Here is a 26,758-nt window from a genome sequence, read left to right as displayed (position 1 = left end):
TATGAGGGGGGGGGAGTTACCCCAAAATAACCGGACTCTGAATTTCGTGCACGTGTATTTTCTAGTTATGGATGATGCTGCAAGGCATCATGAACATGCAGCTTTTTGCACCAGTGTGGCAAGTGGCATCATCCTCTATGAAATGCTTCGGTGTTCTGGCTGCTTTTTTTTTTTTGTTAGTGCTTACAAGCAAGTTTGGCAATTTTTTTTCACAAGGAACAGAGAGTGTGCATGAAATTTTGTTTTCTTTTGGATAAAACTGCAGCTGAAACTATTGTTATGCTTCAGCAAGCATTTAAGGATGATGCATTAGATAAAACACAGATCTATAAGTGGTTTCCCCATTTCAAAAATGGGGACATGTCAGATGAAGACCAACCATGATCTGGCATACCCTCGACAAGCAGAAATGATGAAACATTGAAAAGGTTTACCAGGCAATCAATGAAGATCACTGAAAGACCATTGAGCAAGTTTCTGGAGAGACGAATATCTTGTGGAGTTTGTGCCAGTGAATTTTAACAGAAGATTTGCAAAATGAAACATGTGTCCAAAAACCTTCAACAAGAGATTTCTTAACACGTTCGCTGCCAACTACGAGTATACTCGTAGTGGGTAAACCTGCTTCACAAGCCAGCTACGAGTATACTCGTAGGACACTTACCGGCGGGAACGAGATTATTGTAGTGACCTTGAAGAACTGAAAATGCTTGGCTTGTGGGGCTAGCTTCAAAACTGTGTATTCCCATAGAACGTATATGCTCTGTACAAGCCAACTACGAGTATACTCGTAGGACGTTTACCTCCGGTAACGAGATTATCGTACTGACCTTTAAGAAGTAAAACTGCTCGGCGTAGGGGAACAGACCATGCCAAAGTAGCGTGGCAGCGAACGTGTTAACACCAAAATTAAACAAAGTCTCTTGTCTCTTATTCATATTAAAATTTAAATCTGTAGGCCTATTAATTTTAAAAAATCATTGCACTATGGTTTTGAAACAAGCACTTTCACCCTACAATATCAACTTGCTTTTTTAAATAACGAAACCTGTGGTGCGTTCATAATTAGAAGAAATACACGTATAAACCACAGTGAAAATTATTTAATTGTCAATATTTCATCCTAAGTATCTTAGGACATCATCAGTACAGTATTTAAACAAAATTAGGAATAACATACAGTTAGGGCGCATGATTACAATAGAATCTCATGAAAACGTGCATAACGTGCTAAAGTAGTACAAAAAAAAAAGTTAATTATTTAACACAATTTTTTTTGATAATTTCCCATACCTTAGGAATAGTAAGAACGTCGTTGCGGTTTAGGTTTGGTCTGTGTAGTAGGGCTTCAGAACTTTCTTTGTATAAACGTTCATGTTTAAATAAAGATCTATGTAAAAGTTTAGCCTTTCCCCAATGGATCCTATGGTTTGGATTTTCAATTCCGTGTTGAGAGAGGCCAGATTTCTGCAGTTAAGAAGACGGATGTGGTCTTGATGTTCCGAGATTGCGTTTCTGAACAGACCTATCTATCTGTCCAAAGTAAGATAATTTGCATGAGCATGGAATCTCATAAACACCAGGTAACATCAAGGGTGAGAATTTGTCCTTAGGAGAAGGTAATAAGTTGTAAATTTGGTTGATATGTTTGTAAGTAGTGGCAAAATTGTATTTCTTCATAATTTTAGAAAGACGTTCTGAGATGCCTTTAACGTAAGGTATGGGAATCCTATGCACTTCTTCCTGTCTGGTTTGATGTATGCAGAAGTGACTGATGATTTTTTGAGTTGTTTTGGGATTATATCCATTTAGGATGGCTGTATTTTTGATAACTTCTAATTCCTGGTTTAAAGACTCTTCAGAGGAGCAGAATTTGTGTGCTCTGGAAACTAGTGATTTAATAATGCCAGATTTCTGAGATGGATGATGAGCAGAAGAATTGTGAATGTAGCGACCTGAGAATGTAGGCTTGCGAAAGACGGACGTGGCGATGGAACCGTCTTCTTTTCTTTGGATGTGTAAATCCAAAAAAGAGATACCCTGTGGAGATTCTTTTTCTATCGTAAAGTTGATGCGATGAGGAAGAAGGTTAATTTTATCTAGAAACAGTTGTAATTCAGGTTCGGGATGATTCCAGACTGCAAATACGTCATCGACGTATCTTAGCCAAATTTTTGGTTTGGGTTCAAAAGTGAATATTTTTTCCTCAAGGTGTTCTAGAAACAAATTTGCTAGGTTTGGTGATAAAGGAGATCCCATTGCTGTTCCTTCCTCTTGCTTGTAAATTTGACTTTTCCAGGTGAAGTAACCTGATGCAATAACAAACTTGAACAATTCAACTATATCAGACGGAAATTTTTGAGTTAGTAATTCTATTGTTTCTTTATGGGGAATGTTTGTGAAGAGGGAGACAATGTCGAAGCTGATTAACAAGTCAGTTTCTGATAGTTGAATGTCTTTAATTTTTGTGTGAAACTCAGTAGAATTTTTGATTGAAGAGACTGAGTGGCCTATGTGAGGGTGGAGAAGGTTAGATAAGAATCTTGATAACTTGTACGTTGGACAGCCGATACAGTCTACGACAGGTCTAAGTGGAACATTAGTTTTGTGTAGCTTAGGTAAGCCAAATTCTCACCCTTGATGTTACCTGGTGTTTATGAGATTCCATGCTCATGCAAATTATCTTACTTTGGACAGACAGGTAGCTCTGTTCAGAAACGCATCTCGGAACATCAAGACCACATTCGTCTTCTTAAACCACAGAAATCTGGCCTCTCTCAACACGGAATTGAAAATCCAAACCATAGGATCCATTGGGAAAAGGCTAAACTTTTACATAGATCTTTATTTAAACATGAATGTTTATACAAAGAAAGTTCTGAAGCCCTACTACACAGACCAAACCTAAACCGCAACGACGTTCTTACTATTCCTAAAGTATGGGAAATTATCATACAAAATTGTGTTAAATAATTAACTTTTTTTTTGTACTACTTTAGCACGTTATGCACGTTTTCATGAGATTCTATTGTAATCATGCGCCCTAACTGTATGTTATTCCTAATTTTGTTTAAATACTGTACTGATGATGTCCTAAGATACTTAGGATGAAACATTTACAATTAAATAATTTTCACTGTGGTTTATAAGTGTGTTTCTTCTAAATATGAACTTGCGAAGAAAGTATTCAGTATTACTAGATTTGAGAACCGGATACAGACTGCCTCGATGTTCAATTTCAGTGGAAATATTTTGTTTATACTTCCTTGCTGATTGCTCACTAACATATGCAACACAATGTTATTTTGCTCAGTTTTGAGAACAGAGGATATGCCGCCCATTGTTGTAATAGGCTTGCAGGCAATTTTTATGACTGGTCATAAACAGCGGCATTCCCTTACCCGAATGTTGAAAGATTTCGATGTGTGAAAATTAATGATAATTCATGAATATTTTCATGTTTAAAAATATGCTGCTTGGGCACTGATATTTGCAAAACAGATGTTATTTTATTCAGTTTTGAGAACAGAGGATATGCCGCCCATTGTTGTAATCAGCTTGCAGGCAATTTTTATGACCGATTATAAACAGAGGTATTCCCTTTCCCGAATTACTTCCATGTTTAAAAATACACGGCTTGGTAACTTACATCACGGAACACTTGCTCACTTTCTGCAGAACACAATTTGAAAAACCCTGGTGTAGATGATGAAGGCAGTTGCGATTGGTGGAGATGGAGAGCTGTAGAGTTGGTACCCTCCCTCGATGAGTCATTGCACTCCCTTGAGGCGTTATGCAATAATAATAATAATAATAAAATGTGTGTCTCATTTTCTCACAGAGGATCAAAAAAGTGTGAATGTTTGCATCTCTCCATGTGACTTTTTTTTTTTTTTTAATACCCAAGGATAGAGAAAACCACAAAAGGGCAAATTTTTCATGTGGACGAAGTGAAAGAAAAGTCGCTGGAGGCCATAAGCAGTATTCCTGTTGAAAAGTTATAGAACTGTCTCCAGCAGTGAAAAAAACGCTAGGACATGTGCACTGCCTCACATGGAGAGTACTTTGAAGGACACCAGAATATGATATAAACTTTAATAAAAAAAATTTTTTAAATAATTCCGGTTATTTTTGGATACCACATCATATATAACTTTGAAAATACAATTAAATGAAGAAGAATGATGTAAGGCACTGGAAAAAATAAAGTAACATACATTTGTACTTTCTGAAACTAGAATACGAGAAACAAAAATTAAAACAAGCAAGTATATTTTACTTATCTGCTGGGAAAGATTATGGTCAAGAAGGAGCTGGAATTATGGTCCATAAAAAATGGAAAAAAATAACATCCTTGAATTTAAATCACAATTCCAGAGAATTATATCTTGTAAATTGAAAATCAATGAGCAATCTGATTTGAATGCAATACAATATGCACCTACCTTTGGTCATTCAGATATGAGGATCTCTCCAACATTCTCAGAGAAAATACATTACTGAAAAATTGCAATGGGAGACTTCACTGTAAAATAGGGAAGAAACAACAGGGAGAAAGTGTGCAAGGTGTGGTCCAAAGAAATAAAAGAGTACAAAGATTTACTGAATTTGCAGAGAGCTGGGGTTTTATATAAAGGTAACTTTCTTTAAAAAATGAAATAAATAAAAGTGGAACTGGAGATCACCAAACATAGAAGATTTTAAAACTGATCACGTTATGGTGAACATGGATATTAAAAGATGTAACTGTTGACAACCAGTTTAATTATGATGGTGATCACAGACTAGTGAGAGAAAGAATAAAAATAAACATTGATAGAGAAAAACTGAAATTAGGAATGAAAAACCCATAACAGAAGGTAAAGGTATAATAAACTTTAAATAAAAATTTGAGGAAATAATGAAAAGGAAGTTGAAAGAAAGAAGTATGAATGAATCAAATTTATCTGATATGGAGAAAATAGTTACACAATAATATAAGTTACTAAGGGTTTAAGAAAATCGTTATCAGAACAAAACTACAGAAAAACTTACTTTACAGACCCTTGTTGCAATAAAAAAAAGGAGAATAATTAAGGAAAAGGAGACACAGGAGTAACACAGGCAATACAGAATTCATAGAAATGCAATAGACAGAAAAGAAATTAAAAACATCAGAAAATATCATATAAGAACAATTCAAAATAACAGAACACAAAAAAATCACTGAAAATGATCACACAAGTGCTATATAAAATGAAAATATGGATTCCAAAACTGAGAAATAAGAAAGGAATAGTATGATACAATAGAGATCTGCTTTAAAAAAAAAAAAAAAAAAAAAAGTGATTCCATTACAAGGAGTAGGCGAGGCTGTTTTAGCCTTATCTAACTTTTTAGAGAATGAGGGGGGGGGGGGGGGAGTGTGCAAGTTCAATTCAATTCACATTCAATCTCCATCGGAGGCCAATTAGAGATAGCTGGCCCAAGACTATCACTAACAATATCCGCCATCTGTTGAAGAGAGGCAGCTGACAAGTGCCATCATCTCGTGGTCTCTAATCCTAACATTACATATATATTGTCTGAGATAATGTGGGTTCTACAGTCGATTTTCTTGAGTTTATAGGATGAAAAACCCAAGTTTCCTGGAGAAAAACTCACTTGCCCATGCTAGAATTTGACTAAGTTGGGAACTAGTCAAAGAAAGGCTTAGAAAAAGTTCTTCCAGTCAGCAACTAGATTTGAATCTAAGGTTTCCTTTGGGTGGTCAAGCGTTGTGGAGAGCAAACAGCACTTCCACTGAGCCACACAGGCTCTACAACAGAGATTTTTATAGGGTCTGTACAAAGGCCGAGAAACAAATACAGATCCTTCACTGAATTTAGATGAAGTAGATACAGAACTACCAACCATAATAGAAGAATAATGGAAAGTCTCTAAATCAGTAACAAATTATTATTCTTAACAGAAATCCTGGAAAATATGGTGTATTAGTACAATACATAAAATCAGAAGAGCCACAGTTTGTTAAGGTCATACTGAATGTTCAATATTTGAATTACAGAAAGAAATCCACAGCAATAGCATAAATCGATGATTATGTTATTATATAAAAAGAGCAGCAGAAGTGATATCAAAAACTATAGGCTAATCAGTTTGCCATCACAAGTGTACATTTTTGTATCCATATTTTAAATAAAATCACAAGATTTTTGAAGGATGCTTTTTTTCTCGATTTCAAAATTTCTGAAGCCAGCCATATGAATGTGCTGGCTTCAGAACAAGATTCTCTACAATAGATAACATCCACACGATTACCTTCGTAACAGAAAAAAGTATATGAATATCCTCATTCTGCTTACTTAGTGTTTCTAGATTTTGAGAAAAGCTTTGATTGTTTATATTAACTAGTAAAAAATCTGTCGTGACATCACTTTCTGCATTCTCACAGGATTATGGCAAAGGTGTGCCTTCACAGACCTCACCAGCTGTTGCATCCTAATGCAGCGTGCCTGACCTGTTCTTTGTATCATTAAAATGGTTAATAGTCCAATACACAAACATCCTACTGATCCTGAGTGTTTTAGTGTGTTGAAAAACAATAACAAGTGGCTGCATTCCAACCTTGTGAAGTGGCATTGCAGCTACTCAGTTCTCATAATCTCCCCACTGCATGTTAACTCATACAGCTAGACAACTCTCTCTCTCTACGCTGGAAACATCTCTCTCTCTATAAATATGTGAATATTGGCTGCACATAGCGCCACTAACAGAACTAGGCTTGCGCAATTCTTTGGGTAGTGTGGGGGTATGTGGAAGTTGTAGCAGTGTTTATAGCAAGACTGTGTGTGTATATATATATACTTCCTAGCCATACTGGACTGGTTGGCTGAGTGGTTAGAATATCTGATCTCCAACCAACAGGATAAAGGTTCAAATCCAGTTGTGAGCATGGATGTTGTAATGAGATCACTGCCCCATTTATTGGAGGCCTGAAGTGGCTTGAAAATGTTCCATGTCTGGTATCTAGAGCAGAGTTTCTGGATCTAGTAAAAAATAAATAAAAACACAAACATGTATGAAATCAGTAAAATTAGGAGGAAAAAATCCTTAACCCACCCATGGTAAAAATCTAAGGCTTATAAATAAATAAAGAAAGAAGCAGATCAGAAAATGCTAAATGACCTTTATAGAGAATAAGAAGAGAGGGTTAAAATTTAACATAAAACAAAATTTATCACAAAATTGCAGATGACTATATTTACCTCAGACAGTCAGTTAGCTGTAAGGAAAAAAACAAAATAAAGAAACAGAAGACTCACACTATGAAAGAAAGCATTTTGGCTGCATAAAGATTATCTGAGATTTACCTGTATATTTAAAAAGAAATCTATTTAATATATGATTTAATTCCAGTGTTTACCTATGGAAGTGAGATATGGGTAACAACTAAAAAATAGGAAGACAGATTGGTCTATCTTCCTATATTAGCATGTAAATGGTGGCAGGCTGTGCATATTAGTATAATAACAGATGAAAATTAACAAAATTATGCAGAGTGGATACAAAGAGAAGAAAAGAGAAATAAAAGTCAACAATGATCAGGATAACATGGAAGGGTGATCAATAAAGATTTGACATGAGATAGAGGACATTAGTAAGGAGAGAAACAGGAAGAAATTTGGGAGAAGTAGGGATGGCTATATCCTGCAGTGGACAGAAGATGCTGAAGGAGTAGATATTTAAATTACAAATATATAATTCTGCACATTATTTGTTAATTTACTTTTATATTTTATAGTAGTGAATAAAAATCTGCACATTATCATAAAGAAAAATCTAGAAGAAAAACATTATACTACCTCCTAAATGAAAGTTTGTGGCAAATCCTTTAATACTGCTTTTCAGTTCACAAATAACACCAACTTCATCTATATCAGTTATTTTCACTAATATAACACTTCCAATGGTTAATCTGGCCAACTTTCCTCTTGCATCTAGAAAAAACAACAACAACAAAATGACCAACAAATAAATCTATACCGCATTTTTCAGTGTATAAGATGATACTTTTTTCTAAAATTTTTAGACCAAAAATTGGGGGTCGTCTTATACAGGGAGGGGGTAACTGATTGGGAGACCCACGGTTGTCATTGCGAAACTGCCAGTACCTTGTATCTGCGAACAGGCTTCTGCCAATAACTAGCCTTTGTTAACTCTGTCGATTGATGTCATTAATGGTTGATTCTGAATAAACCAATCAGAACTCTGAAAGCATTCATACATCTGCAACTCATTGGTGGGGTAAATTAATGCATTAACAATATTCTGAGCACTAGCCCATAAAAATGTCTGAAAATAAAAAACGATTGTCATATTCTTCAAAAATTCAAGTGAAAAGTCATCAATTATGCAAAAGAACATGGAAATAAAGCTTCAGAGAGACAGTTTGGACATCCTCCCACTGAGTGTATGATTAGACAGTGGGGAAAACAGGAAAAACAACTACTCAAGATGCCAAAAAAGAAAAGGGCCTTAAGAGGTAAACCAGCAAAATGACCAAACTTGGAGCAGAGGCTTAAGACTTGGATTGTGGAGCAGTGCCAGAGTGGGATGTGTGTGTTCAACCAAGTTTATTCAATATGAGGCAAAAAGGTTTGCAAGAGAAATGAACATTGTTGATTTCACAGGAAAGGCAAAATGGCATTTTGCCTTTTTGACAGTTTTACTCCTATGTCATAAAACTTTTGTAAAATTTGCTGTGCCATTGTAAAGTCTTACTTATTCTTCTTCTTTGTTCTCTAAAATTTTGGTCTTAATACACATGTGCTTATTGAGATTGGTTTCTGTTAAAGTAGAGTGATTATGTAATTTTAGTGAAAGAATTATTGTAAGAGCACGTGGAGCTAAATTAGAAATTCAATTAGCAAATGTCCTTTAGTATTGAAGAGTATAGAAGAGTATGTTTGATCTATCATGTAGAAGGTGTAAACTATATATGAAGTTCTTTGTTTTGCGTGTTATGATAAAGATAGAGAGGTTAAATAATTAATGCTCATTCCTTAGAAATTGTAGAATGCTTTATTAGTGTATATTCATAAAGTGTAAGATGCTTCATTTGTAATTAAATGTTTTGCTTTTTAAGTTTAACTGGTGCCTTGCCTGATTTTCTTCTCTATTGCACTTTCTCATAAAATTTGGACCACCGAGGGAGATTAATTATTAGAGAGGCTACGACTGCAAAAGTACTTTATAGTGAAATAAGATTGTATGCAAAACTGTGTTCTGGTTCCTTGATTCTGCACTCTTTGTTAATCTAGGATTCAGAGTGGCGCATGATAAATATAAATTTTCCATGAATCTGAAAAAGGAATCAGATCCAGTATTGAACAAAGGAATTGGTATTGACCATTAGCAATCCCTTTGACCTTAAACCACTAGCATCATTCTTAAAGGTAGATAGTGGTTTAAGGTCAAAGTGCAATAGAGAAGAAAATCAGGCAAGGCACCAGTTAAACTTAAAAAGCAAAACATTTAATTACAAATGAAGCATCTTACACTTTATGAATATACACTAATAAAGCAGTCTACAATTTCTAAGGAATGAGCATTAATTATTTAACCTCTCTATCTTTATCATAACACGCAAAACAAAGAACTTCATATATAGTTTACAACTTCTACATGATAGATCAAACATACTCTTCAATACTAAAGGACATTTGCTAATTGAATTTCTAATTTAGTTCCACGTGCTCTTACAATAATTCTTTCACTAAAATTATATAATCACTCTGCTTTAACAGAAACAAATCTCTAGAGTCCTTCCTATAGTTACAATTATTCTTCTTAAACACAGATACTTATAAAAACATAGACTGTACATTACCAACTGCTGGGGAACAATTAGGCCATCACACACATCACGATTGGACATTTGTTCTTGGCTCCTGGTTCATTCTACTTTTTCTGAGGCATTCTTCACGGGTCCGAGCTGAAGTTATCTCCGCCGCCAAAAGTAGGCATACGTTGTTCTCTGGCTAATTGGCACAACATCGGAATGATATCTCCGGAAATATTGGAGATTTCCTTCAGCTGGGCTGATCGCTGACCGGTAAACTTTCAGGAATTTCACGGCATAGTTCCTCAGTCTTTACCTCGAATCCGCGTCAAAAAGCGGGGGACGAGAAGGAGCCACGAGGAGGTTCCAACACACCAGAGCACGAGTCCAAGAGCATAAGAGTAAGAGTATTTTTTAGGCGCTGCAACGACTTTTTAAATCGCACGCTACCGATTTCTCTTACGTCATCGTTTTCCTCCTCCCCTTTTTCCATGTCACCCTACGTCACCCAGTACTTGGCACCACATACAGAATTCTAGCATACTCTTTCAAGTGTGTGTGTGTGTGTGTGGTGGTGGTGGTGGGGGGGGGGGGGAGGGGGAGAATACATGCTTACCTAAAGGGTGCACGTGTTTAGATTCCGGCCACTTTTACTTAATCGGAGTAAAAGTGGCCGGATCTTTTCTCCCAGCAATTTGTAAGTATTACACAAAAGCAGCAAGGTTTAAGCATTTAAGCAATTTACAATATTTTACATTATAACATAAAGTAGTGAAAATATCCTCAATTTAGTAATACTTTGGTAAATTACAAGAAATTAGTAAGCCCAATATATCAATATGTGATTCTAAAATGCAAACCCATGTTAAGTCTGTAGGAAACGTGAATTAATTTAATTTTAGTTTCATTCAGAACTTAACACTTTTGAAAACTATCTTAAAAATATTACCTAATTACTAAATATACTTGGAATATTTTAAAAAATTATCAAATATGTTCTGTTTTATGTTTAAAATATTGATTTCTTAATTTTGGCTTCGAAAATGTAGGATTTGTTTTATACACAGAAAAATACGGTAATAAATGAAACATACTGACCTCAAACATCCCAAAAATGACCGATAATAAGGATATGATAGTATGTTATACAATTTGTCCTACAATCATGATGGTATGATTTTATATTTAAGCTCTTTATAAGAAATATTAAAAATCATGTGTTTCTTTCTGGCAAAGTATTTAAATAATTAAAATTGTGTCAATCCTGCATTAATTTTTGTATATTAAGAGACAACATCAATGCTCAGGTTGCATAAATGAATTGACATGCATACTACTGAGATGTTATTTCAAAAACCACTTGCAATAACTTCAATATCAACAAAAGGTTGGCTGTTTTGGGTTTCTTTGGCACTTTAAGTTCTGAGGCCATACTGCACCATGCTTAAAGTAGTACACAGATAAATGGGCAGATTAACCAGTTACACACACAAATTAAAATAATTAAAATAATTAATTCAGAACACATTATTACATAAAAATTCAATACATGAATATACTCCAGCAAAATAAATATGATGCTTCTAAAGTCAATCAAATGTCTATATCAGATGAAGATTAACATGATTTTCACAAATGTTAATCAGAACTATAAAATTTTCAGTTCTCTGTTTTTATGACTACCATCCAATAGTGTGATATACAAAGACCTGTCCAAAACTTAGCAACATAAATTAGTTTTCAGTCAGATTGTCAACAGGGGCCAAATATTAAAGCTATAACAAGGCTACAATGTGATTATGATATAACTTATAGTCACATATCTTGCTACACTAAATAACTGAGAACAAAATAATAAAACTCTTCCCTTCACCAAGAATCTCTTCGACATTAAAAGTAAGCTACAGAAATATGAAAGATTGTAAAGGAGAGGATGTTGATGAAATTGATGCCTGTAAACAATGTTTTAGATAAATTATTGCACAGCATGCAACCAACATCACCTATTTACTAGAGTCCTGAACTGGCTGCTTTAAAACAATCAAGTTTGGTTTTTAGGGTATGGTTTCCAATTATCTGAACCTTCAATTGACAGCACCAATGTATTGTAGGTTTTTCAATATTTGTGGTTGGCATTCACATACGAAAAAAAAAGAAATTTTCCTCATTTGATTTTCAGCAAATATTATCAATTTCTTTGCACACATTTTCCAATCTAATCATAATTTCTTTTGCCAACTAGATATAGAATTAGCAAAAATCATTTTCCTAATTGTTCTGCCTCATTCTGCTCCAATCAATACATGACTACTGATTGTAGCAGAAATTTTCCTCTGAAAAAATTAAGAATAATCAACAATGTATAACCTGAAGATTATATGCCCACTATCTAGAAAAACATGCAGCTGCAAAATATCATATGTACAGTTGTAAAATAGTCTCATAACTCATTTATCACATCCAAAGGGGTACAGTGCTTGCAATTATGTTATCCCATATTTTAGAAAACTGATGGAATAACATCATCTATTACAATTAAAGAGAAAATCAGATCAACTTCTTAATAATGAGCAAATCTTGTTGAAAGTCTTTTGGTTATAGGTAAAGTCATTTATAGAGATCAAAACTTAAATTTTAATGAATGAAGTAGTAGTAAGCAGTAGCAATGGTAAACATTAACTTCTAGTGGAGACTGGTCACCATTTCAAAGCTGTGAAGCTGGGAAATAACACCAAATTGAAAAACCTGTCCCTAGTGTTGTATATACAAGAGTGGTCTGAAAAGTTCTCGGCCACGACCATAGATGGCAACACTATCGGCAAGGTTTTTTTTTTTTTCTAAGTTGATACATCTGTCATAAGCATTCATGTGAAATTGCAAGTCATTCTATCAAGTAGTTTGTTTTATACAATTGTCTGTATCCCTTAAAGTGGATAAAATTGAATATCATGCGGTTATAAAATTCTTCATAAAAGAAGGTTTAACGCCAAAAGAAATTCATTCGAAGTTCATAAAAGTTAATAGGCACTCTTCTCCTTTGTTTTTTACAATTAAGAAATGGGCTGCCGAATTTAAACATGGCTGTACCAGCCTTGAAGATGATCAATGTGAAGGACGCCCAAAAAATGTAACAACACCAGAAATCATTGATCAAGTGCATGATATAATATTCGCTGACCAGTGAGACAAAGTGCATGAAAATGCCAAGACTATAGGCATATCAAAAGAATGTGTAGCATATACTTTGCATCAAGAATTGCAAATGAAAAAGCTTTGTGCAAGATGGGTGTCGCGCTTCCTCATCAGATCAAAAACGAACTCGCATGAAAATCTCTGAACAGTGCTTGGAGCATTTTAACAAGAATAAAACTGATTTTGTGCATCGATTTATTGCTATGGATGAGACTTGGATTCAACATTACACACCAGAATCCAAACAGCAGTCAAAACAGTGGACAGAAGCCGGTTGTTCAGTGCCAAAGAAGACAAAGTCAGTTCCATCAGCAGGAAAAGATCATGGCATTGGTGTTTGGGATAATAAAGGCATTTTGTTCATTAATTATCTTGAAAAGGGTAAAACAATAACTGGAGAATATCATTCCGATCTTTTAACCGGACTAGATGAAAAAATTCATGAGAAAAGACCCGGTTTGCAGAAGAAAAAAATGATCTTTCATTAGGACAATTCACTTGCCCACAAAGGTGTTTTGGCAATGGGAAAATTAAGGGATCTGCACTATGAATTGTTGGAACATCCACTCAATTCCCCAGATTTGGCTCCCTCTGACTTCTCTCTCATCCCAAAACTAAAACTCTTCCTCTACAGTCAGTACTTTTATCATCACCAAATTCCTGCTATGTACCCTCAAGGGGTGTACAGGATATGACAGTACTACATGAAAAAATTACATCATTACTAACTTCCTATCTACAATTTTCCTCCAAATCAGTCTGTTACTTGTCAAGACTCCAACATTATCAGATCTTATATTTCTATCGTCTAAGACACTTTGTACCGTATCAATCCACCTATATCTTGGTCTTCCTCTGGTTCGTTTTCCTGCCAACCTGGCAGAGAACACTTGTTTTGCTAATCTTTCCACTCCCATTCTATTTAAGTGACCATACCACCTGAGATTAGCTCTGCTAATGCATTCCTGGATGCTGACAATGTCAAGTTCTTTCCTAATATTATAATTTTTAATATGATATTGCCATTGATGCCATCTGTTCACGCTTCTAATCATTCTCAGGACTCTCATATCTGCAGTCTCTAGTCTTTGGTCAAGTGTTTTACTTCTGACCCAGCTCTCAGATCCATAAGTTAAAACTGGTTTGAACACCGTCTTGTATACAGCTAATTTAGTGTTCCGACTAATTTCTCTCTTATTCCATATGAATTTATTCAATTGACTTCCCACCATACCAGCTTTGCTGATTCTGTTGTCTATTTCTATATTTAATTTACCATCTTCAGTAAAAATTGTGCCTAAGTAGCTGAAATGTTTTACTTGTTCCACAGGTTCTCCATTCACAACACAGTTGACATTTTCAATGATTCTCAGTATTTTTATTGTCTTTGTCTTTTTATTGCTGACCTTCATACCATATCTATTACAACAGCTATTCAATTTAGTCAGAGAATCTTGCAGACTTGTAGCGGATTTATTTAGAAGTATAACATCATCCTCATAAAGCAAAGAGCTGACATTAACATCTCCAATTTTGATATCAGGTTTAATACTACATTCCTTCATAATGTGATCCATATAGATAATGAATGACAGAGGGGATAATGTACATCCTTGTCTCACACCAGATTTAACATTAAACCATCTTCCTGTACTTCCTTCAATTCTAACTGCTGACTTACAACTCAAATAAAGACTAAGTATTGCTTGATATAATGCCCCATTGACACCATATAACCGCAGCGTATTGAATAGTTTCTCTATTGGCACCTTGTCATATGCCTTTTCCAAATCGACAAAACTTAAATACAGATCTTTGTTATATTCCCATGCTTTCTTGACTAACTGTCGTAAAGTGAAGATCTGATCCTCAGCCTCTATTTGGCCTGAATCCAGCTTGTTCTTCACCAAGCTTTTCTTCCACAATTCTCAACCTTTTTCAAGTATACTGGCATAGATCTTGCCAGGAACACTCAGTAGGGAAATACCTCTGTAATTCTCACATTCAGTTTTATTTCCCTTTTTATATATGGGTACTATGAGAGCTCTACTCCAATCATCGGGAATTCGTCCCTCTCTCCAGGCTTCCTGAACTATGCAGTGCAGCCACTGTAAGACTTTTATACCACCATACTTCAGCATTTCTGGTCGAATATCATCTACTCCTGCTGCCTTTCCACATTTCAAGCCTTTGATTGCTTTTTCTACTTCAAGTATGGATATCTATTCCTGACTGCATGCCTGTTCAGTGTTTTTTATCACTGTGCTGTCATCACTGCTTGTTTCATTTAGCAGTTTTTCAAAGTAATTACTCCATACTTCAAGGATATCTTTTTCTCCTGTTTTCATGTCACCTTTATCATCTCTAACTCCGTTTACAGCACTCTTTCCTCCATTCTTAAGCTTCTTCAACAACCTCCAGAATATTTTCCCACCTTCTTGATATTTATTTTCTATATTATTGCAAAATTCCTCCCATGACTTTTGTTTAGCTAGTTTTACACACTGTTTAGCTTTCTTACATTTGTCTCTGTATTCTGTAAGAGTAAAAGCTGACTTATTTGCGAGGAACTTTTGATATGCTTTCTTCTTTTCCTTCACTGCCACTTTAACTTCCTGTGTCCACCAGGGAGTTCTGATTTTTTTATCCTTGCACACAACCTCACCACATGCCTCTCTGGCAGAATCAATCAATGTTTTCTTCAGAGTTTGCCACTGATTCTCCAAGGTTTGATTCCTGTTCTCAAACTCTTTCATTTTCTTTTCAATAACCTTTCTGTATTTTAGTCTACAGTTCACATCTGAGAGCTGCTCAACTTTTATTCGCTTTAAAACTTTCTTACATGTTATTCTTTTGAATATGAAATTCAATTTTATCCTGCTCAAGACTAAATAGTGATCACTTCCAATTTCAAATCCTCTGTACACTCTGGTGTCCTGCACCAGGGAGAAAACATCAGTATCAACAATAACATAGTCAATGAGACTTTTCTTATTCCTAGCCTCTTCTCTCCATGTGAATTTGTGCACATTTTTATGTTGGAACATGGTGTTAGTAATAACCAGTCCATGTCCTGAGCAGAAATCCAACAGATATTTGCCATTATTATTAGCTTTGCTCTTTTCTCCAAATTTTCCCAAAATATTTTTGTATGTCTCACAATCATTTCCTACTCTGCTATTTAGATCCCCAACAAGAACCAACTTTTCCTTTTTCATTGTGTCAGTTGCTTTTTCTAAAGCCTCAAAAAATTCCTCCACTTGTACCTTAGTAGAACCTTCGGTGGGAACATAGGCACAAATAAGTCTCATTGTCCAGTTCCCCATTCTCATATTTGCCCACGCTACTCTACTTGAGACTGACTGCCATTCAAGAAGATTAGCCTCGTATTTTGTGTTGAATACTATGGCTACTCCTTCTTTTCCTTGATTGTCATTTCCTGAATATAACATCATAATCATCATCAAATTCCTGCCATGTACCCTCAAGGGGTGTACAGGATATGACAGTACTACATGAAAAATTACATCATTACTAACTTCCTATCTACAATTTTCCTCCAAATCAGTCTCTTACTTGTCAAAACTCCAACATTATCAGATCTTATATTTCTATCGTCTAAGGCACTTTGTACCGTATCAATCCACCTATATCTTGGTCTTCCTCTGGGTCGTTTTCCTGCCAACCTGGCAGAGAACACTTGTTTTGCTAATCTTTCCTCTCCCATTCTATTTAAGTGACCATACCATCTGAGATTAGCTCTGCTAACGCATTCCTGGATGCTGATAATGTCAAGTTCTTTCCTAATATCCTCATTTTTAATATGATATTGCCATTGATGCCATCTGTTCACGCCTCTAATCTTTCTCAGGACTCTCATATCTGCGGTCTCTAGTCTTTGGTCAAGTGTTTTACTTCTGACCCAGCTCTCAGATCCATAAGTTAAAATTGGTTTGAACAATGTCTTGTATACAGCTAATTTAGTGTTCCGACTAATTTCTTTCTTATTCCATATGAATTTATTCAATTGACTTCCAGACATACCAGCTTTGCTGATTCTGTTGTCTATTTCTATATTTAGTTTACCATCTTCAGTAAAAATTGTGCCTAAGTAGCTGAAATGTTTTACTTGTTCCACAGGTTCTCCATTCACAACACAGTTGACATTTTCAATGATTCTGCCTATTTTCATTGTCTTTGTCTTTTTATTGCTGAACTTCATACCATATCTATTACAACAGCTATTCAATTTAGTCAGAGAATCTTGCAGACTTGTAGCGGATTTATTTAAAGGTATAACATCATCCGCATAAAGCAAAGAGCTGACATTAACATCTCCAATTTTGATATTAGGTTTAATACCACTTTCCTTCATAATGTGATCCACATAGATAATGAATAACAGATGGGATAATGTACATCCTTGTCTCACACCAGATTTAACATTAAACCATCTTCCTGTACTTCCTTCAATTCTAACTGCTGACTCACAACTCAAATAAAGACTAAGTATTGCTTGATATAATGCCCCATTGACACCATATAACCGCAGCATATTGAATAGCTTCTCTCTTGGCACCTTGTCATATGCCTTTTCCAAATCGACAAAACTTAAATACAGATCTTATGTTATGAATATAACATTTTGTATTTATTGCTCAGAAAGATCTCACCAGTTTTGGTCTTTTTTGTTTCAGTCACCCCTATTATGTCGATCTGGTACTTATCTAATTCCTCAGCTAGCTCCATTTCTTTGCCATTCAGGCTTCTTACGTTGATAGTACCGATCTTTAACTCTGGTGATGTTGAGTTGAGGTTTGTTTTCAGATTTGTTCTAGTAGCTGACTTTTTGCTGTTCGCCCTGGTTCCCTGGCGAAAACAACGGGGGCCTTGTTTAACCAGGCGACGTCCCAGCCGGCATGAAATTTTGTCATGTTGTACCATCATTTTTAATTTTGGTTTAACCAATAAGAATACAATTTAGTCGGCTAAATCCCAAATTGCCAGCCCATCCTCGTTCGTTCAGTATCAAAGTAGATACCCAACAGGGTGCACCACGAGAAGATGAGGATTGGACATTAGGTTAGAAGCCCTGGTCGGTTTTCCGCATTCCTTTAAAGGCTATGTGGAAATCTCCTCTCAATTATACAGCTTTGACCCTTAAGCACCCCCTCAGTATTTTTATTCAAATCAAAAGGTGATTGCAGCTGTAGAGGGGTATTTTGCAGATCTTACTGAGAATCACTACAGGGACTGGATAATGGTGCTGGAGCATCACTGGAATAAATGATTAAAGTCTTAAGGGAGATTATGTTGAAAAATAAAAATAATTTTGAAAATATAAATTCATTTTTTCATTGTTGTGCTGAGAACTTTTCAGATCACCCTCGTAAATACATAGCAATTAAAAAATATATATATGTTATACAGGGTTTTGTATTAACTAATGATGTTAATGAAGGAGTGGAAAAGTACTAATATTAACTAGTTGAGCTTCAATGATTGTCTGAAAGACCACTCAGGTAATACCACAAGGTACATATTAGAGAAATTCATACAGTAATGGTATAAGTAAGCTTATTTCATGCAAGCTTTTTGATTAGAGATAGAAGCAGCCCAGACCATTATGGTAAATATCTTAATATTAGTCTGCCAAATTTTGGGTAACTTAATACAGCCTTTCATATTTTCTACACAGGATTGTAGTTTTCTTGTATCTGACCTCATTAAAAAGGTACATGATGGGTTATCATAATGGTTGTAATGTATGAATTTCTTATGTTCTTAAACATAGAAGTTAACAAGTGTTCAATTTTGTCTGAATTAAGCATTTACAGACACATGGTACATTTATATAGACCATGATCTGAATGAGGATAGAGTACATTGTTAGGAGAAACAGATCATGACTACTTCACAGACAGAACAACTTCTTTTTTAAAAGAAGGGGGAAAAAAAAACTTTCTTCTTATTCTTCTTCTATTTCTTTGTCATATATTCTTTTTGTCATTTCTCACCTCTTTTTTTCTCTTCTCAGCTCTATCACTTACTAGAGCCTTCTGCAATCATTTAAGCTCATGCTTTGTCCTCCTCCTCTTCTTCTTCAACCTTTTGGTTCTGTCCACTGCTGGACAAAGGTCTCCCCCTTGATTTTACAGATCACTCAGTTTTCTGCCTCTTCCATCCATCTCACTCCTGCCTCCCTCCACCTTCTTCTCAGTCTTCCTCTTTGTCTTGCTCCATCCATTGGTCTCCACTCTGTTGTTTTTCTAGTCCATCTCCCATCACTGCATCTGGCAATATGGCCAGCCCATCTCCACTTAGCCTGTTTAATGTATTTTACAATATCCATGACACCTGTTTGAGATCTAATCCAGGTATTTGTCTTCCTATCTCTTAATGTTCTTTTTAGGATACTTCTTTCCATGCAATATTGTGTTGTTCTCAGCTTTTTGTTTAGGGCTTCTGTTAAAGTCCATGTTTCTACTCCATATGTTAGGACAGGAAGTATGCACTAGTCGAAAGCTTTCCTTTTTAGACGCATAGGGATGTCATTTCTGAATATGTCTCTCATTTTCCTATAAGCCATCCATCCAAGGTGAATTCTTCATTCAATCTCTTTTCTTTGTCACTCCTCAAAGGATAACAATTGGACCAAATGTACATATGAAGTAACTTGTTCTATTTCATGGTTTTCAACTTTGACAGTTCTATGGTTAATATATTTATTCATCATTATTTTTATTTTTTCTCTATTTATTTTTAATCCAATTACTCTGGAGCTTCATTTAGCTGATTTAACCTTTCTTCCAGATCTTCAAGATTATCTGCTATTAGCACAATATCATCTGCAAATTTCAGATGATGCAGCATTTCTCCATTTATGTTTATTCCTTTTGTTTCCCAATCAAGACTTCTAAAGACTTCCTCTAGTGCAGCTGTAAATAATTTGGGAAATATGGTGTCACCTTGTCGGATGCCTTTTTGTATTGGGATTCTTCATTTCCCGCAGTGCCATTTCCACTTCACCTTGTAAGATCTCAGGGCATCATGTTCTTCCTCACTCAAGTTATCCACAGATGATTCTTGGATGTCCCAGTCTTTGTCTTCATAGAGTTCGGTATAAAATTCCTGAATTCTTTTGATTATTGCATCTCTATTTTTTTTTATAAGTTCACCATTTTTTCCTCTTACAGCAGCTATTTCCTTTTTTTCAACTGATAATGTTCGTCTTAGGACCTTCATATTACTATTGCTTTCTATTGTTTCTTTAATTTTCCTAGTATTATACGATCTAAGTTCATATTTCATCCTTTTACATATAGTTTTACAAATTTCCACATACTCTATTTTATTGGTGTCATTCAAATCTCTTTTCATATCTCTTCTTTTCTTCATCAGATCTAAGATTCCTGTCTTAGTTATTCCACTCTTTGGTGCCTTTTTACACCTCCTATTTCTAGTGCACAATTCAAGATAGATTTTGTTAATATTTCATTAGTATCATCGATAATAGTAGCTGTGTTTAACTTTTTTAGTTCATTTTTGAGTGATTCTCTATAACAGCTTTTATTGTGGTAGAGGTTTTGCAGATTCACTAAATTGGACTTTTTTCTTATGAGCATATTCCATTCCCATTTTTTGTTGATCCATACTTTTGCCCTTACTAGTCTGTGGTCACTTCCTGTATTAAATCTATTAAGCACTTCGGTATTATTTATTATATATCTTCTGTTGGAGAGGATGAAAGTCTATTTCATTGTAAGTTTGTCCATTTGGACTTCTCCAAGTCCATTTTCGGTTGATTTTGTCCTATGAAATACTATACATAAATGCTTTATCCTATGAAATACTATATATAAATGCACTATTTCTTTCATGATCCATTTCTTTCATCTATCAAACCTTACCTTGAACCCACTAACAGACAATACACTCAAAACTGACTCAGGCAACCCATTCCACTCATTCACAACTCTTCAAACAAAAAATCTAGTCCTCACTCTCCTACTGGCCACATCCTTATTCAACTTCCAGGGATGACCTCTTGTTCTGGCCCTTCTAGCTGAGTGCTGAAACATTTTCCCCTGTATCAATCCTATAAAACCCTTTAAGCAACTTAAATGTTTCTATCATATTCTCTTTTTTTCTCCTATCAACCAATGTCTGCAATCCACACACCCTCAATCTATCCTCATAGGGAACACATTCCACAGACCAGTCACCATCTTGGTATTTAACCTCTGAATCCTCTCCACTCCTTTCCCCATTCCCAAGAAACCAGGAGACCAGACCTGAGCACAGTAATTTAGATGAGGATGTATCAAGGCCTTATAAAGAGGAATAACAGCTTGCTTATTTCTACTTGTTAGTGTGTTCTTTAATAGCCAAGTAATCTTATGGGCTACCTTAGTAATGTGTCCTCTAAACTTTAACTGTCTGTCTAGAATCAACGATAAATCTCTAACTTCATCTACTTCCTCGAGTACAGATCCATCAATGTGGTACATAGCTTGTAATCTATTTATCCGAAAATGCATAACTTGACAGCCAATTTAAATCACCCTGCAAGCTCTACATATTGCCCTCATTAACTATTACTCTACCTAATTTTGCATCACCAGCAAACAATCGAATATTTCCTTTCAGGTTAATTCCTATATCATTGATGTACAAATTAAACAGTAGTGGTCCCAGCACTGAACCTTGCAGGCACACCACTATTCACCTGTTTTTGCCTTGATTCTACATCTCCATATACCACGTTTTGATATCTGTCCAGCAGCCACCCTCTTATCCACATAACCAGTGTCATATCCATCCCAATTTGTTCTAATTTGCGTAACAGAGTTCCATGTAGTATTCTGTCAAATGCCTTTGCAAAATCCAGCCGAATCATGTAGCCATTTCCTTTATCAAACTCAGTTGTTACTCTATTATAAAAAAGTCAGTAAATTACTAAGGCATGACTGAATCTTCACAAAGCCATGTTACCCCTCATAAAGTATCACATTCTTATCCACTCATTCTTGAATTCTCTTTTTGATTCATTTTTCCAGTACTTTTATCACCACACCTGAGATGCTGATAGGTCTATAATATGTTGTGCAATCTTAGAAACTCCCTTATGCAAGAAAATTATTGTGTCCTCTTTTCACTCCCTTGGAACTCTACCAGAGCTGACTTAAAGTAAAGAGCCTATTCAGGGGCATTGCCCTTCTCTTGCACATTCTCACAAAATCCACACTGATGTCTTATCTAATCCCACAAGCAGTATTTACATTGAGATTTCTGCAATATCCTAAGAATCTCCAATTCATCCACCCCTGTTGCCACATTTGTGGTGTCTCTCACACATATTACAGCATTAACCTCACTTGGATGATATACTGTTGCTAAGAGGTCACTCAGTAACTCAACTATTTTATCTGCTTCTGTCACCTTGTGACCAATATCACTCATTACAGTTAATCTTCCATAGTCATTTTTCCTCTCACTTGTCACGTAATGAAAGAACTCTTTGAGAATTCCTTTGGCCTGCTTGGCGAGTTTTTTTCTCATAATCTGATTTTTTCCTTCCTTGCCATTCTGGTCACCTTTCTTGCATGAGCCTCCTATTGTTAATGAGTTTGCTGGTCACCTTTCTCCTTATATATCCTCCACAGCATTTTTCTTCTGCAGATCATGCTTAATGATATTACTCGTCCACCTAAATCCTAACTGATTAGCCCTCCTTACCTTAGGTATACAATATAACATTGCTTCCTCTAGACGAGATGACCCTTAACTATCTCCCTTGTACTACTAACATCTTTCCCTTGCAGTGATTTATGCCATTACACAAATTTAAGCTTCCTCCTAAGCTTGTCATAATCACCTGCCTTGTAGTTCCACATATACACTTTCTTGACAGAATATTCTTCATGTTTAACCAAATCCCAATTCAAGACCACATGGTCACTTTTGCCAATTGGAGGCAATGTTGCCACCTTGGTTATGGATAGCTCTTCTGATCCTATGACCTGATTCAATACTCTCACACCTCTTAGTCCCCTCAATCACATGCTGCCTCAAGTATGATCTCTCGGTAGGTGTATAAATTCCATTTCCTACTTCCTTCCAGGCTTTATCTCCATAGTTGAAGTCCCTCATAATAATCGCTTGGCATGTACTCATTGTACTAATTTTCAGGTGCATGTCTTCCATATCATGAGTGAGAACCCCACAAGCCTAAAGCAACAACCAACTGTATATTTTGTCTTACTGGCCTTGATCTCACACCAGACTGCTAATGAGCACCCCTCACCCCCATCCCACACACACACACACACACCTATCTCCTATTCTTTTTGGCTGCAATTCATCTGCAATCAGAAGCAGTACCTCTCCCCCCATCGTATCTTCCCTGAAAATACTAAACCCTTCACATTCTATCCCTGTAATCACATCATCTGCTGTTAGCAAAGTCTCACTAATGCCTATAACTTTTGACAAGGTTGCACTAACCAATACCATAAATCTTTTTTGGCCCTCACCCACCGTTACTTCCCGAATTTACTACCCTATTCAATATTTTTGCTTGAGAAACTAGATTCCATACTTGGTCATTCTTACACTTATTCGCCTCATGGGTGCCTTCACACAAGCTCTCCTAATTCCACCCTAATTACATAGGTTTTCCTGAATATGCACTTCAGAATGCTCAGTGAACAAAGCTCTCTCTAGACACCTAACACCAAAACCATTTAGATGCAGTCCATCAGCATTATACAAATCCTTCTTTCCATCAAACATGGACCATGGATCTTACATCATTCCTTCTGCACAACCTATATATTGATTCATTTGCTAACAACACCCTCCTCGGTTCGCCTCTAACATAGTAGAAGAAGATTTACAATCATTTGTGCCAACCAAGAGAATCAGTTCTTTCGCCTTACCCTTTTGCATCCAGATGGCGTGACTAATATCATGAATTTTTGCACCAGGGAAACACGATTTTGTTATACTTTCATTAAGCACCCCCTTGATCACTGAGTTTCCATATAACCTGTTTTTCTCATTTGTTCACTTGGTCTTTATTATTACTTTGGACAACCTGCTTCTTCCTCTTCTCAGCCCTCCTAATCTCTTGCCACTTCTTCAATTTTTCAATTTTGTGCTTTGCCCTGTGAAGGATAAGATTCAAGCATACTATTTTTTTATTTACATCCATTTCTTTCTCCTTTATTTCCATGGCTGCACATTTGACATTAATTCCAACATTTTCCATTCTACTGTTGATACTGTCCACTCTATTAACATTTGCTCAGCTCTTGTCACCTTTAATTTTTGCAACATATATACTGCATATTCACACCTGACAACGTGATCTTTGCCACTATTGTTATACAATGGATTGGTGCCATACTGACAATATAGTATTTAAACAAAAAAATACAATATGTATTTACAAACTAAATAACTCAGTCAATCACAGACCTGTTTAAAACAAAAACTGAAATATGGTAACGTAATATTATTAACTAATATATGAAAAAAGCACTTATCCTTCAGGAGCACTATTAACCATGGTATACACACAATATGCCACCTAATTGCATATCATATTATTAGCTATATTCCAAAAAATTGCTTACCTTTTTACTCAGTTCAAATAATCATCTGCCACTCGTACGCTGCCTCAATATACTTATATCTATATTCAAATAATTATAAATATACTGTTATCTGCATTTGTCTGAATCTTTTCCATTCTACTTATCTGCATCCAATAAAGTCCTTTTAAAGTCCTATTATAGTTTCCTTCAGCATTAACAATTTCTGTTGTATATAAATTACCAATGTTCAAAAATCCTCATAAACATTTTGAACATTAGTAATCTGTACATAACAATGCCAATCTCATTGTTATAGATGATTATTTTTTATTTGTGATCTATTTATAACATTGCTTGTCAGCTAAGTGGCTTGCCCAACCGACTTCACCTATAGGTACTGGTGATTTTAATTGTGTCTAAAGAATAATTCATTACATCCAGTAAATGGAACTAGCATCCTTATCAGTCTTTCGTTCAAAACCAATGATAAGTTTTAATGTAAATCATAACAGTTGGTCTCTTATAGAGATTTCAAATAATAGCAGAGATCTTGCAAATATAAAATTATTAAGTTAAATAACATTTAATATCCATCTAGTTATTAAATAATAACACAGAAAAAAATACAGTACTTTCTCAATTATCTGATTTTGAAATAACAAAATGCTCAGTTAACTGATCCTTGAATACATTATGCATGTCAACCTGAAAGATTACTGTATATTACAACATTATATCTGAGAATGGGAAGGGAATTAATTTACAACCTATAATGGAAAAAAAATAATAATAAAATATGCTTCACCTTCCTGTTTACTATAGTGATATGTAATCCTCATCCAATCTGTCATATAATTTTGCAGGAGATCCAGACTTGGTTCTATCTCGCCAAAATATACATCTGATAATTTAACAGAGAATTCTAACTTTTTTTTGTCATTTTCTATCTTGATCACTTTTGCCATAACTGATTGATGCAAAGGAAATCCAACTTCTGGAGGGACAACATTAACCAGCGTATCGCTCATCACCTAAAATATATATATATATATATATATATATATATATATATATATAGAACAATGTGAACATTTAAAATTAGGTAAAAATTGGAGCATTTACTTCTTATTAAAACTGTTCAACAACAACAAAAGCCTAATATGAAGTTCTGAAAATTATTTTTACTCATGCAAATATTCTAATCATAGACTTCACACTAGCAGCAAATACAGTAGCGGACTATTACTAAAATTCGTTTAAAAATATTGCTAGGCACTAAGAGAAAGAGAAATCTGCGTGTTATGCCAGTTTTTTTTTTAATATTCAGTTAGTATTGCAATATTAGAGAATAAAGGAAAAGGAATATGCCACATCTTGTTATTAATTTCATGTAATTTTGTGGAAGGTTCTTATAAAGTTAAGTTATTTTAATTAGGAATAGATATGATAAGATCTTCAATGGATTGTACAGTCTTTCTTTATAAAATCTGCTTCTGTACATTTTACTTGGTAATCATGAAATGCATTCATGTATTCAAGCTGTCACCTGTCATTGTTGAATGCCAAAAGAAACTATTTCTTAAATTAGAAAGTAAATTATCAGTATAGAGTTCTTGCTACTTGTTTTGAAAATCCTTACATAAGAGAACAATTCGGCTACTGTAATCTGATATATTGATATATGATACATATTGATATATGCCGGCCTGATTGGCCGAGTGGTTAGCATATGTGCTCTCCAGCTAAAAGGCTGCAGGTTGAATCCCGCCGTGGGCATGGATGTTTGTGATTGTCTGTGAAAATAGTGGCCGTGGTCGGCGGTAGATTATAAAGGTAGTTACTACTACATAACACCTCCTCCCTGGAGGTGTTATGTAGTAGTAATAATAATATGTCCATCTTTAGCTATTACAATGGAAGTGGATTCCTAATGGATTTAGTGGTGACCATATGATTGAAAAAGAAACAAAGAAACATAGCCTTACATAGAGAGAAAAAAACTGCACTATCGAAGACTCATTCAAGAATTGTGGGATAACAAACATTTTAAAAATCACCATGTCTAACTCTAAATTCTGTGGATATTCTGTGATATTATATGAAATCAAACTGAGTGGCAGCCAGTATTATTTCTGTAACTATC

General features: G+C 35.2%; 1 protein-coding gene across 2 annotated transcripts in view; it reads right to left on the bottom strand.

Moving 5' to 3' along the window:
• Rrp5 (Ribosomal RNA Processing 5) overlaps nt 1–26,758 on the bottom strand; it is a 681,802-nt gene that overhangs the window by 287,203 nt on the left and 367,841 nt on the right. For both annotated transcript variants that reach the window (XM_090392300.1, XM_090392301.1), the window contains exons 20-21: nt 25,421–25,646; nt 7,845–7,979 (exon numbers count right to left, since the gene is read on the bottom strand). In XM_090392300.1, the coding sequence (XP_090248426.1) occupies nt 7,845–7,979; nt 25,421–25,646 (361 nt within the window). The remainder of the gene's footprint in view (nt 1–7,844; nt 7,980–25,420; nt 25,647–26,758) is intronic.

The sequence above is a fragment of the Typopeltis vanoorti genome, chromosome 5 (genome assembly GCF_054136105.1).
Source record: "Typopeltis vanoorti isolate ZY-2024b chromosome 5, IOZ_Tvanoo_1.0, whole genome shotgun sequence".
NCBI classification, from domain to species: Eukaryota; Metazoa; Arthropoda; class Arachnida; order Uropygi; family Thelyphonidae; genus Typopeltis; species Typopeltis vanoorti.
This window is presented reverse-complemented; position numbering and strand designations above follow the sequence as displayed.